The 14,887-nt window shown below is 41.6% G+C and overlaps 2 protein-coding genes and 1 long non-coding RNA gene across 4 annotated transcripts in view; 2 read left to right on the forward strand and 1 right to left on the reverse strand.

Annotated features, from left to right (window-relative positions):
* Positions 1-10,875, forward strand: part of LOC143151346 (uncharacterized) — a 147,408-nt gene extending 136,533 nt beyond the window's left edge. For both annotated transcript variants that reach the window (XM_076320400.1, XM_076320410.1), the window contains 2 exons: positions 3,313-3,587; positions 4,219-10,875. In XM_076320400.1, coding sequence (XP_076176515.1) covers positions 3,313-3,587; positions 4,219-8,712 — 4,769 coding nt within the window. In that variant the 3' untranslated portion in view covers positions 8,713-10,875. The remainder of the gene's footprint in view (positions 1-3,312; positions 3,588-4,218) is intronic.
* On the forward strand, positions 693-2,836 carry LOC143151374 (uncharacterized). The gene is made up of 3 exons (XR_012993306.1): positions 693-735; positions 1,211-1,377; positions 2,692-2,836. It is a non-coding gene; the product is annotated as an uncharacterized LOC143151374 (long non-coding RNA).
* A 493-nt stretch (positions 10,876-11,368) lies between the features above and the next one.
* On the reverse strand, positions 11,369-13,281 carry Fabpl (FABP-like protein). Its single transcript, XM_076320425.1, has 3 exons — positions 12,894-13,281; positions 11,943-12,047; positions 11,369-11,502 (listed from the first exon to the last, which is right to left on the reverse strand). The coding sequence occupies exons 1-3, from the start codon at positions 13,134-13,136 to the stop codon at positions 11,446-11,448; spliced, it is 405 nt and encodes a 134-aa protein (XP_076176540.1). The 5' UTR covers positions 13,137-13,281; the 3' UTR covers positions 11,369-11,445.
* Between the last annotated feature and the right edge of the window lie 1,606 nt (positions 13,282-14,887).

A 14,887-nucleotide genomic window follows, 5' to 3' on the forward strand; every position in this document is an offset into this window, starting at 1 on the left:
TTATTTTCCCCTATGTTTCGATTTAAAAGCAAAACAAACAAGAAAATCACCCGCAAAAATATAACACATATACCCATTAAGTCATTATACGCTACACAAAGCGTGCCATTAATTTTCATCCCGATTCGATTATTCGTTCATGGAAAGAGAAATGAAAAAAAAAACCCTCCGACTGTCCACTTTTAATGGATTAATAGTAAAAGCGAGTGAAATATGTGCGCGATCGGATTGTTCAATGATTCACAAGGCGAAGGAGAGAATGGGGATTTGGTCGCGATGGGAGTCTCAATGGCTCAGCTGATTAAACCCGTATCCCTGTGTTAGCCTAAAACCTCTACCGCGAATCTAGACGACCCCCGCCCTCGTAATAGTACCGCCCTCTGCGGGTTAATCGCGCGGTAGAAGTGACGTCCAAAATCGGGCGCGGATGAAATTCATGGAACACCGGTTGCTGTCCTCGTCTTTAACGCGAAATTCCCTGTACCGCTTGGACAGGGTGAGTCACCTTGTGCAGGGCCAGGACCAATCGCAGGAGCGACGTTCCTGTCGGAGATGAGGTGCGACTGTTGCTATACGGTGTGGTACAGGTGGGTGGTGGCAGGGCCGGCGAGGAAGGGGGTGCTCCGGGGGGCTCTAGACTAGATCGATAATGCATCTCTCGGCGGGCGTAGTTCCTCTTAGTCAGCGGCGATCGCTCCTGCGGCCAGATATCCTGCTCGTTTCCTCCTGGAACTCGTGAGTACCGGCACTTTCCAACCAGTACCGGAACTGTGTTCCGCCACAGAAACAAGTTTCGGTGCCTCTCCTTGCTTTGCTAGCCGCATCTCCCTTTTATCTTTTTTTTTCCCTTCTTTCTTTCTTTCTTTCTCCGTTCTCGCACCTGCGTTTTTTTACTGCGCAGAAAAAGGTGATACGATCGTAAGCAGAGGTAGTAGAATCGATCGGTATCCTGTCTCTCCTTGCTTCTCGGCTCGAAGCTACGAACAGGTTTTCGTTTCGTCGTTTACGCATCGGTTCCTCGTTTTGGTCCCCCTTTTTGTCTTTCCCCGTTGATTTTACTCGACCTGCCGAACGATTCGCGTTTATTTTTTTTTTTGTCGAATTTTCTGCCTCTCCTTCGTTACACCCTAAACCCCGGGGTAGTGCGCTTCGATTATTTTTTTCCGATTCGAAGATATTATTATAGTTTTGGTTCGTCGCTTTCCACCAGCTTAGTCTCGTCGAAAACTACACGGAGTGTTACGACATTGCTCGTCGAAAAGTGTCGAGTTTCGGATCTTGCAAGAACCGTTCAGTCTTTTTCGAACGACGGTCAAAACGTGCTGGAAGATCGTTAACGAAACGTTAGAAGCTTCTACTGTTTATCTCGAGGCTAATGTAAGCAACTATTCCAATTTTACGAGATATTTTCGATAGTGTATTAAAGCTTTTGAGTCGTCACCGGTTATTAAAGTGTCCTCGGTATACGTTACGTTTTCTTGTTTTATTAACGGTTAAACTTCTTTCGAATAGTTCCATCGCTGACATTTGCGTTCGTCGTTGAAAAATATATTCCTGTTAGTGTTTATCGAGTCTACTAATGGATATGATTTATTGTCCGGCCCTTTGTCAAATGTTCAATTGGCTTTGTGTTGGTAAAACTATTATTGGAAATGTACCAGATTGAGAAAATAATTTTTATGTATATACGACCATCCCGGTTACCGTATAGTACTATTAAATTTTTGTTACGATTAAAGTTATTACACAGTTTCTGTTATTTGTATTAAAAGGTCTTGTACAAAGATATTTATCTCGTAGAAGAATAATTCAAATAAGAAACGTTACTAAACGTGTAAGGGATAATTATAAAATTTAACGATGTGTATTAAAACTCATATTGTCCTTATTAGTGCAAAGTGGAGAACCCGGTGCCAATGCATTTTGGTGGTTCGAGGGGCACACGACGTGCTTCGTGCTTCTCCTTCTCGGCATCCCTCTTCCCCTTTTGTTCTCGGTTAATGCGCTTGATTGTGTGTGCGCGCGCGCGCGCGCGCGTGTGTGTGTGTGTGTGTGTGTGTGTGTAGCTGCGCGTCGTGGATGCGCAGAATAATTACGCCGACGACCGCGTGATACAGCGAATCGAATCTTCCGATGCATCTAACCTGAATACGACGAACTATATACATGTAACACGAATCGCTATGGAATAAGAACCAGTGTTCCGTTAATAGTTCTAAGTTATTTACGGTTCGGAATAAATTCAGTCGAATCGGGGAATAAATTATTATTTATTTATCGAGAATACGTAGCACCGTGTCGAAGAATTACGTTACCGAGTTGAATTTTCTCATCACGTGGTCGGTGGTACAGCGCTACGAACAAGTGCGCATCTACGTCGCGCAGGCACACGCCCATTCAGCGCCTTAACTGCGCGAGAACAAGAAGCAATGCCAAGAAGGGGAAACGCGAAGCGTGCCATATTCCCCTGAAACAGTAAGATTAATTGGAGCCGAGTGTACATCCTCCGCAAGGTTGCAAAATGTATTTATTGAACTACGAATTTCGAAACGATTTTAACGTATTCGCTCTCAGACTTTCGGTGGAACGAATTCCACCTGCCGAGATCAGCCTTTTTGGTGTCAGGGCCTTTTAAACCAATACGCAAGCAGCGCATAATCCTTTTGGTAATTTTTCTCCATTTGTACGAAGTAGATCGAGGAAATTTTATAATACCTCGAGGGAGCATACTGCGGCAATTCTTTACATTCCTGCAACGGAATCATCCCCCTCGTCTACTTCTTACGTTCCTTCGAAGTGAGAAATTCGAGCGGCCACCGCCCCCCGTTCGAGAATCATAAGATATTTAAACAATTTTTATACTTCTTATTACATCTTTATGAGAGTATTATTTATGGATTCGCAAGGCTTTCCCCGAGAACATAAATAAGTACAAACACTATCGTGTTTAAGTTATTTTTAATTATATCTAATTGGCAATTTTTCAGAAATGTTTCGAATAACGTATAATTAAAAATAATTCGAACAAGATCGTGTTTAGATCTGTTTTTCGCCAATTCATTGATAATACTCGTTAATGGAAATTTCAACTTATTTCTCTACAGTGAACATATTCTTGCGGAATTTTAGTTTTTTTTTTTTAAATTAATTATCTTTAATATCGTTGGAAAAATGATGTTGGTCTGTTATTTTATGGGGACGTTTTGTGGTTGTTAATTAGCGATAAAAACGCTCGTATCGTATTCAATTGAATATTTATTTTGATAGAATATTGACGAATTCAAATAAATTTACTTTTATTAATGTTTGCAGAACCTCTTCAGCATGCACTGATTCCTGAAGCGGATAATGTAGCGGACAGCGAGGATTCGGAAGACGAGTGGAACTACTACCGCGTTGATCCAAACAAAGAAAAGGACTCCACGACTCCTGTTGACGAGCCGCAGGAAGTAAAAACTGAGGAAGAAATTGGTGGTGTCCAGATTCTCGCCGAAGATAACGTGTTGGAAATCCAGTCTCAGGACATAGAGGAGGGTATTAAATGCGAAAGTCCGAAGGAAGAATTGTCTGAGCTTATTAACACAGAGGTGAGTTATTTTAAAACTTCAATTTGCCTTGATTCTTTACCTCGAAGGAGTATATAAACTGTAACACCCTAAAAATACGTCAATTTGTAGATTCGATTGGAACGTAATAAAATTAAACAAATAAATACCAACAAATGCAGCTAATTCATATTTTCGTTTTTCTTTTCTAAAACTTTTGTTTTAATAAAATATTCAATTTCGATATCAACCCTTGGAAAGAATGTACGAACAAATAACATATTCATTCAAAAGTTACCAACTTAAAATCCAAAAACGAATTTTCTGATCAATCTGTTCACCTGTGATCACACTATGATTAAAAACCATGGTACGATTAATTATGTGAAATATAAAACAAAATAATAACGTTTATTGGAAAATAAGTTTAACTTATTGTTTCCAATGTCAAATCAATTATTCTGGTTCTGAAAGAAATAGGGAAGGCGAAAAGTATAAATTATACATTTTTTCGTTGGTATTCGTTTATCTACTCTATATCCATTTTAATGTATTTATACTCATATTTTTACACTAATATTTTAATATATTTTAGTATATTATACTATATCTTTAAACTCTTTCATCAATTTTGATCTGTAGTATACAAGAAAACGAATTTCTTTACCCACAGATTAGCACAGAGGGCAAAGAAGTGGACCAAGATCAAGAGAAGAAACTTTTCGCAGAAGAGCAAGAGCAACAGTCGAAAGACATGGATTTTCAACTAAACCCTAATGCGGCTGAATTCGTTCCGGTTTCGCCTCCACTTTTGGGATCCAGAATGAATCTTGGGGATGACTATCCAATCTCTGGCTCGCCTTTAAAACAAGTTTCTCAAATGGACGACATCCAGATACCTAGCCAGAGCGAATTCGAGGAGGAAGTATGCCAACGACCAAGAGAAGTCGAGACCGAAGAAAAGGAATATCGAAATGGCGTTGCAACCGTGAAATCGATGGATGATGCAGATTTCATGACCGACCGACAAAAAGTGCCTGGTTTTTATTCGAACCTGGACGACTCTGAAATCTCATCGATGAAAGCCGAGTTCGGTGACGAATCGTCGACCAGCTTCTTAACCGCGAATGATTTCCACAGAACCGGTATCTCCACGATAGACGAATCGTTTTCAAGTTCCGAACGTGACTACGATATCGCGAAGGACCCAATGGCCATGTCCTTTACACCAAGCGATTTGGAGGCGGCGTTCGACAAAGGTGTCGATTTGAATGCGGTTCACAATCTCAGCAACACGGATTTCGACGATAAAAACGGCATCATCGAAGAAGAAGTCCTCACGGCACAGTCCCCGGAGCTGCACTCCGAGCTAACAACCCTGGCTTCACTGGAAGCCGAGCAGCCAGCACACGCGCCAGCCTTCCCTAAAGAGCCCGCAGAACTCGTGAACCTGTCCTCGCAGCAAGAGGACAGCGAAGCCACTTTCATCGAGCACGCGGACGAATCGAAAACCACTGTCGACTTTTTGAACTTGCAATCGGAGTCTTCCCAGATAGAACAAGAAACTGCAAGATCCGACCATTCTCCTTTGACAGAGAATTATTCTGCAGAGTTCGAGTCGGAAAAGGAAGCCGTCTCCGTTGACAACGAACAACTTCTCTCGCCTTCCAGCGTCGAAATCGACGAGACGAAACCTATAGACGAACCTAGCGAGGATGCAGCTCTCCCAGAAAATTATTCGCAGAAGGAACTTTGGGCAAACGAAACGCAAACGCCTACGTCGGTATCGCCAGTTCCGGAAACTTTGGAACGCGATCTTCTCACCCCGGTAGAGAAGACGGAGGACTCTTCCACGCTTCAGTCCGGGTTGCACCCTGACGCGCCAGAATTCACACCCGGACATTACAATTTCTCCTCGTTCACTGGAGAAATGAGCGACGTTTGTCAATCTTCTTCCACGGAAGCAAGCGACGTTTGCAAATCAACGCTCGCGGAAACGACCGACGTTTGTCAATCGCCTCCCGTTGAAACCAGCAACGTCTTTCAATCCTATCTCGATGAAACGCACGAAGCTCGTCAATCGCCTTCCGCAGAAGAGAGCGACGTTTGCGAACTCGCTGCCGCAGAAACGAGCAATGTTTGTAAACTCCCTGCCGTAGAAACGAGCGACGTTTGCAAACTCCCTGCCGTAGAAACGAGCGACGTTTGTAAACTTGCTGACGCAGAAACGAGCGACGTTTGTAAACTCCCTGCTGCAGAGACAAGCGACGTTTGTACACTCCCTGACGCAGAAACGAGCGACGTTTGTAAACTCCCTGACGCAGAAACGAGCGACGTTTGTAAACTCCCTGCTGCGGAAACGAGTGACGTTTGTAAATTATCTGCCGCGGAAACAAACGACGTTTGTGAACTCCCTGAGGCAGACACAAGCGACGTTTGTAAACTTCCTGACGCGGAAACAAGCGACGTTTGTAAATTATCTGCTGCAGAAACAAGCGACGTTTGTAAACTTCCTGACGCAGAAACGATTGACGTTTGTAAACTCCCTACTGCAGAGACAAGCGACGTTTGTAAACTTCCTGACGCGGAAACGAACGATGTTTGTAAATTCCCTGCTGCAGAAACGAGCGACGTTTGTAAACTCCCCACCGTAGAAATGAGCAACGTCTTTCAGACCTCTCTCGTAGAAACGCACGATGTTCGCGAACCCTCTCCCGTAGAATCGGACGACGTTTGCCAATCCTCTCTCATGGAAACGCACGACGTATTGTCACCCGTAGAAACGAGCAACGTCTTTCAGTCTTCTCTCATGGAAACACGCGACGTTTATCAAACATATCCCGCCGAAACGAGCAACGTTTTTCAATCCTCTCTCGTGGAAACGCGCGACGTTCGCGAATCCTCTCCCGTGGAAACGAGCGACATCTTTAAACCCACTCCCGTAGAAACAAGCGACGCCTTCAAATCCTCCCTCCTGGAAACGCGCGACGTTTTCGAACCCTCTTCCATAGAATCTAACGAGGTTTATCAATCTCCTGCGATGGAAACCCGCGACGTATCGTTACCTGTAGAAACAAGCAACGTCTTTCAATCCTCCGTCATAGAAACGTTCGATGTTTGTCAATCCTCCTCCGTGGAAGCGAGCAACGTTTACCAAACCTCTCTCGTGGAAACGAGCAACATTTGCGAGTCCGTTATCCCAGAAATGAACGACGTTTGCAAATCCCCGGCCATGGAAGCGGACGACGTTCGCGAGAAGACGCAACCCGAGAAGATCGAAGATGATGTCCAGGAATCGCGTCCTGCGAAAATTGACGATATTTGTGAGCCACACCCGGCAGAAACCGGCAGTGTTTGTGAATTGTATCCTGCGAAAACCGACGATACTTCTGAACCGCATCTCGCGGAAGCCGACAAGATCCGTGAATCCGTCTTTCACAATTTGGAATCGAATATTCCATACCTCGAGGAGAAGCTCTCTGAGTCAGACGCCGCGCAACAGTCCGTGGTTCAGGAGAATTTGTTGGGTCTGGTCGAAGAACGAGAAGTTTCCGAGAAAGTCCAGGTCGCGGTCGAACCAACACCACCATCGACGCCGCACAACTTGGAGGACACGGTTGCGCAGAACGTCGACGACATGATTTGTTCCATAAAGTCCGCTCTCGAACAGAAAACCACCGATATCGTTGAACTGAAGGAGGAGGTTGTTCCGGTGAAGACGGAAGTCCCCGAAACCAAGACACAGACAATGGATGAACCGGTGAAGGAACCCGTGTTGAATCTCTCCGAGTCCATGCAAGAGTTCACAGGTCTGGAGTGCCAGTTGCAACCGAAATCGGAGGACGTCCCCGTGTCCGTCACCGTGCCGGAGTTGCAAGACGAGATCCCGCAAAAGGAGGAGCCGATCGTCGCTGCAGAACCGGAGAAACCCTCCGTGACCACCGCGGTCGAGGAGGAATGTAAAATACAAGAGGAGAAGAAAGTCGAAGAAGTTCCTGTCGTGATCAAAGAACCAGACACAACAGAACCGGCGATCGAGGTTCCGGAGAACAAGGTCGCAGAAGCGGTCGCGGTGACTGCGGTGGCCGCAGCTGTTGTCACGGGTGCGGTTATAGCTCAAAACAAAACGAAAGCCAAGCCAGCCGCGAAATCGACGAAGATCACCGCTACCAAGAATGCACAGAAATCGACGCCCACGTCACCATCGAAAACCGTATCCTCCACGACAAGAACGTCCACCACAACGGCGAAGAAACCGACCACGACTACCACCGCTCGTCCGAAAGATCTCGATACCGCGAAGAAGACCACGGTATCGAGCACAACGTCCAGCAAACCGACAGCGGCCGCCAAACCGTCTTCGAAGACCGCTACCACGAGCAGCACCGTGACGAAATCTGCGAACAGGATGAGCCTCGGTGGTGGTGGTCTCGCCGCGAAGCCGAAACCAGCGACCACCGTTACGAAAACTCTTCCCGGCGATAAGAAGCCGACAGCGAACGGCGACGTGAAATCTCTGAACAAACCAACCGCAGCGGCCAAACCTCCCACCAGTAAGACAACATCGGCGACCAAGTCCTCATTGGCGAAAACTACAACAGCGCGAACGTTGACCGGAACGACGACAACGAAGAAGACCACCCTGTCGTCCACCACCACGGCCACCAAAGTCAGCAGCACCACCGCGAAATCGAGCACCGCGTCCACCACAACGACCACCGCATCCAGCACGAGACCCAAGACAGCTCCGACCACCGGTACCACCGCTAAATCACGTCTCTCCGCAACAGCCAAGTCACCGATCATCGACAAACAGGTCAAGGATACCGCCAATAAACAGATCTCCATGGCACGGTCCAGCTCCGCCACTAAAACAACACGCGTCTCTACTTCCAGCGCTACCGCCACCACGGCGAAACGTTTGTCCATAACAACGAAGACCACACCGACCCCGTCACCGATCACCAAGAAAACCGCCGCGACGTCGAAGATCTCCGGTAGAGCCTCAACGGTAGGGAAAACAACGACGACCGAGAAGGAGAAGGTTCTACAAAACGGAGTGTCCGAGAAGGTGGAGATCAACGCGATCATCGACGACGTACCGAAAAAGGACCTCTCACCCGTGGTCACGCCGAACGACAACCAACTGATCATGAGCTCCGATTGAATTCGCGGCGGAACGAGCCGCGTTCGATCTTAACATTTCATTTTGTTGATCGTACGTCACGCACCGAGAACGTTGTTCTTTCTTCACGAGAAAGGATATTGGATCATCCGCTAAAGTAGTTTATTAGGGAATATATAACGAACCGGAAGGAGTTTTTACTAATAACTAGCGTAAAGTATAAAAGATAATATATTAATGTGTATATGTACCGATGAAGTAATGAGTCCGTTTTATCTATACTCTGGCGAAGAGAGAACGAGCGACTGAAAGAAAACACGAAAGCAAGAGAGAGAGAGAGAGAGAGAAAGAAGACAGATAGAGGGAGAGAGCATACCCGGAGAAAGAAAAAGAAAATACGCGTTATATCGCTTCTGGCTACTTTGGTCGTGCTGGAAAACGGATGTTTCACTCGAGGGAAGGAGGAATGAAGAAGATGAGAAAAAGGAGTAGGAGGAGGAAGAAAGAGGGTTTTACAAGGATGGACGAGAGAGGGATGAAATACTAAGAGGGATATCGGTTGTATCTGTAAATAAATCGAACGCGTATCAAACTGGTCTCTGAGATTACCAGAAAGAATGTCCACGTGGTGCTGTTAACTGGCCTGTAAAAACGAAAAACACACACACACACGTACGCGCGCGGATGCGCGCGCAAAACAGGCCCATGAAGTCGCCGAGATGAAATTCGAGATCCAATGGAAACGTTACGCGTCTCGTTCGACCGCGCGAGGCGGTTTCTTAACATATTCTTAACATAAAACACGAAGTTGGACGGTCTTTTTATACTTTTTAATTTTATATGCGCATTATACTTGATAAATGATTAATCGTCGTACTTTGTATGGAGAAGAACTTATCCACACATACATGCATAAACACTCGTAAACACGTACACACATACGTACACGAACATACATACACATGGACGTACACACACGCGGCATTCACACACGTACACGCGACGCGACAGGTACCATATATTTATTTTGTTTTGTTTGTTCCTATTCCGAAGTTGAGTATACTGCGAGAGAATATTATATACACTCGTCAAATCATTAATACCATTCTTATGTATTCTCTATCCATTTATGTACAGCACTTTTATGAGTTAATGTGATACATATTATTAAATAAATTCGAACAAATACGAAACGAAGGAACAATTTGTATGTATACGGGAGAATCGTTGGATCGGAAACCATACGTGGAAAGCGAAGAATAATTGTACGATGGCGGAGGAGAATCCTAATTCTTACGATCGAAGGTTTGGAGAAAAATAATATCATAGAAGGAATTGTTTTCCTCGTAGGACCATTTCGTTGTCAGTTTTTAAAAATGCGACTGATTATACACTACTACAGCAAGTATTTGATCATTACTGCCACGAAACCATACAAATAAAGAAGTAAAGAATGTTTTAGACAATTTATAATAGAACCAAGGAGTATTTAACCGTCAATGAATTTCACTGCACTATTTTCAGATTTTATTCTTCACTTTGTGTTTCTTTGGATGAATTGAAGATCCGATAATTTTTTTTCTATGTTTGAAACTACCCTGTTTTCTTTTCTTTTTATACGTACGTATGCATACGAGACATGTTTTAGAAAATTTTACGGAAAACTGATGTTTTTAACGATTCCACGAAAAAAAATAAGCGATTCGAAAATTTCGAATTGAAATCTTTAAAATTTATTTAAAAAAAGAAAATGTTCTTATGCACTTATCCGCGTTCCTATGAACTTTAAAGCAGAAAGATATAATGTTAAGTAAATATGTTTCGGCTTCATTGTATTCAGTTTTTAAACAATAAAATCGAAGTGTTTTTGTTTTCTTGCTTTTTTTGTATCACATTGATAAATTGAAATAACAGATTGTAAATTATTCGATCTTTGAAACACAATATTGATTTATACATAATACGATGAAACGATGTTTGGTTTCATGTACGAAATCCTTTTCAGGTGTACGTGTAAAATTAACATTAGCTAATAAATAGAGGAAAATTTTTTTTTATAGAATCGTGCAAACATGAACACGTAGGAAGAAGCAAGAAACGATAAATGAGAAAATTTCATTCAAAAAAAGAACGGAATCATATCAAATATTAAGGTTGTATTAAAATTTAAGAGCTGTTAAATAAATCTCATAATTATCGGTGAGTTACTTGCCGAAACTTGTAATAGATATTTAACTTAAATCTAAACGATAGAATGTTGTAAAATGAGGATTTTGTTTTAAATGCAGAAACTCGATTTTGACAATGTATGTATTTAAAATTAGTTTTCATTTATAATTTATCTGTATGCCTGTTTCTGTATTTATATTTCACTGTTTTCGTAGTTAAAAAGGACGACTCACACAGGTATGTAGAGCAACAGAATATAACAAAAATTGTTCTTTAAAAATCAAGAAATACTTTATATGTGGTAAAAAGATTGTTTCAATTGTGTGAGCACACATTATGTAAAAAATTCTTTTGTAGCAAACCTAACATTAAGTTCAGTGTACTCCTATTTAGTTTGCAAGTTATTTTTTACAAAATTCAAATACGATGTATTTTACCAAATTTGATTTTCGCTTATTTGGACAATTTAATTATATATGTATAATCGAACTAAAAACATAATCATGGTGGATGATGAAAGAAATGAATATAATTGTTGTAAAAAGTTTTTATTTTTTGGTAATGTAAAAAAGCAGCGTTATTTATTTATCTAAATATTCTTGTGATTTAGAGCCTCTTGTATGTACGTGTTGCCTTAATGTCGGTCTTGTTATCAGATAGGTGCTGCAAAAAAAATAACAATTAAAATTTAACCATCAAATTACAGAGTCTGACCAGTTGTCGGATCGTAAGTGAATATTGACATTTACGTTTATTATTTTTACATTCTTCATGAAAGTAACGCGAACTTCGAACACTTTTTAAATGAGCGCTAGTAGGAACAAAATTTTACTTTCGAATTTTATTTTATTTTTGCATATATTAAGAACGTTACAAAAAATTGCAATTACAAGTGTTGTAACTGAAGAATCAATGGAATTACAACGAAGATTTTATAATCTACAAATCGTGATTAACGTGCAATATATTACGATAGAAATATGCTTTATCGATTTCGAAATTTTTCTTTTATTTCAATCTTTATTGCATCGATTCCAATTTCATTTTTACGCATTAACATTTTATTCGAAAGAAACTAAGTGTGTTTAATAAATTTTGCTTACCACTGTCATATCGGTATCTGTGAATTCGTAGACACGAGTAAGCTTGAGAGTGTCCTTCACTGTCGTTTCTATTTTCAATTTATCACCATCCTGCGTTGCTATGCTCTGCAAATCATTGAACAGAAATTTAATTTTGCGAAATATTGTACCTTCGTCGATATAGTAGATAACGGACATTATCGACAGTAGATATAAAACAAAGAGACTAATTGCGGGATATCATAAACGAGCTACTCCCGTGAAAATACAGTCGCTTAAAAAGCCAAAGATTTCAAAGTTTTAATACGATCTATTAATCCCAATAACCAACTTTCCCCATACATAATAAATTTAATTCAATCACTGTGGAGTGTCCGACACTTCACCCGCTTGTTAATTTCGTATCAAATTCGTGACTCGATGAGCCGACGATTCAGTCACATCATCATCGACGAACTAAAACTGTTTACTATATTCTCTACTGCGAGTTCAATGTTTTTTCAGTTCCATGTAAAAATTGTTCTACTTTCGTTGAAACGAAATGCGCGATATGCTAAATACCGTCTAAATTACAATATACTGCGAGCGAAATGATGTCAATTACCGCTCGAGCTACTATGCAGCCAATTGCCTCGAGTTCGATGTCCGAAGGATAACCGTAGGTAAAGATCTTTGCAACCATATTAATAACTTACTGTTGATAAATACTATCATGGATCAGTTTCTGCTAAAATATATAGCCCACGTGTTACGAATCACAAAAGCATATATGCTCTTCTGCAATTCGTAGTTCCCCGAACTAATTGAACTTCACAATCGGGAGAAAGAGAAAGATAAAGAGAGAAAGAGCGAAAGAGTGAGTACCTTTCTCACGTTTAACAGCTACGGTAAAGATTCGTCCGGGATGTATTTCGTTCTCTCGACCAAGGGGGGTTATAAAACCAAATATGTATTGCAATTTACAAAACTGACCGGGAACGTGCGATCGAAGGAGGGCAGGCTCTCCTCGTAGGTTTCGTTGAGCTTGAAGGTGGTCGAGCTAACCCTTCCTTCGGAATTGACGACCACGGTCCACTCGTCGTCGTTCTGCGAAATTTCGATGATCGGTTTCGAGGTCATGAACGGCGCGGCAAACTCCTTCTGTCCCAAGGCGTTCACGAACGCCTCAAAATTCTCGTTGGAGACGTATTGGTACCTTCTGACAGTCTGCACCATTTTCGAGCCGGCGTACGAAATACACGCGATATGTTTCGACACGATACACGGAGCTGTTGCTAGCAATGAAACGCTGGTACCCAGAGTAACCGCTCCTTTTATAAGATCACTGGCGAGGTACTTGTCCGGCTACACACATGTGAGTGAGTGCACACACTCACACTGTATAATCTACGATCAGTCAGGACAAAGTGTCGAACGGATTATCGTTAACTGGCAAGCAGACGGCGACGTCACATTTCACCAATACCTTTGTGCTCTTCTCGCACGCGCGGTTATGTATCGTCGGCAAAGAAATTAATTATCAAAGGAGTGCTTGTTCTTTTTTCGCCCCAAATATAAATAACAATTGAATTCTTTTTCAGAGAACTACGTACATTTTAATCGATAATTATTGTTCACGTGCTTATACATTTTCAAAGAAACTTTGTATAAGAAAGACAGTGAACTTAAAATTATATAGGTTAGAACATAAATTTACATGTGCATTCACCCATGATTGCCACCACACACCCACTACGTTGATAAGAAGTAAATAATTCAGAGATTTTTAATCTATAAAATTGCCTTGACAACAAGTGCCGGAATTATTAAAAGAAAGTGAGATACAATAAACTGATGGCGGATAACACGAGTACCGATTTTTCGAGAGATTGTTCAACATTTGTACGTTATTATAAACAAAATGTGACGGATATGTTTATAATCCTGATAATCACTGTAACGACATGCTTATAAAATGTTAAATCCATGTATCGGTTACTTTTTCACATATAACGATAAATTTGCCATATAATAAAGAGTAAACAAGATTTAGATATTACTCAATAGTATCGTCGATTTTATAATAATTTACTTGAAATATTTAAAAATACATTTTTGTAATACATTCTACTTAAAAATGAAAAGAACCTATCAATACAACATATGCTTTCGGTTTTCCATATTTTCTATATTCGGATATTCTAAATAATTCGGGAACTAACAGAATTAGCACTTACAGTGCTTGCCGCTTTAAACGAATGGCGCATTCGGTTCTTTCTACACTAAGATACAGCACCCATAGATTTTTCTACAAATACAATTTTCTTTCAAAAATTTTTTAACACATTTGGGTTGTTGCAGTGTTAGTTACATATAGCAATGGCAATAAATCGGATTAAAATAATCTAGAGTCGGATAAATTTCGTCTTCCACTTGAAAAATTAAATTTTCGACACTTATACTGTACTCTACAAAGACTCATAATTTAACCCTTAGTCGGTACGGTGCACGTTCGACCACGTACCTGATATGTTGGGGTCGCTCTTAATCACATTACTGTTTCGCGTTGACGAGTATCGTTCCCTTAAATGCCATTAATAATTGTACGAGTTGCGTATAAAAAAAAAAACAATGGATTACAAAATTAAATTAAAAATTGTACAAAAGAAAACGAGACTAATAGAAAGTTTCACGTAACGTCGACTACCCAACGATAACCAATCACGATTATTTGAATTGACGTAGACTCCGACTGAAGTGGAACCACTGTCGACTCGTCGATTGGAAACAAAGCGTAAACCAGCGCCCTTGACGATTTTACCATCAGAAATTACGGTCGAGTCGCGACTCGGGTTCCCCATTCACAAGTTCATCAAAGACTATCATGGAAAACCACGTTTACCGTGTCGCAACGCGATCTCGCAGAGTTCGTCGATCCGCTAATTCGACTAACTACTTTAACTGGACAATTAACGTTCTGCATTAGC

The sequence above is a fragment of the Ptiloglossa arizonensis genome, chromosome 1, assembly GCF_051014685.1.
Source record: "Ptiloglossa arizonensis isolate GNS036 chromosome 1, iyPtiAriz1_principal, whole genome shotgun sequence".
NCBI lineage: Eukaryota > Metazoa > Arthropoda > Insecta > Hymenoptera > Colletidae > Ptiloglossa > Ptiloglossa arizonensis.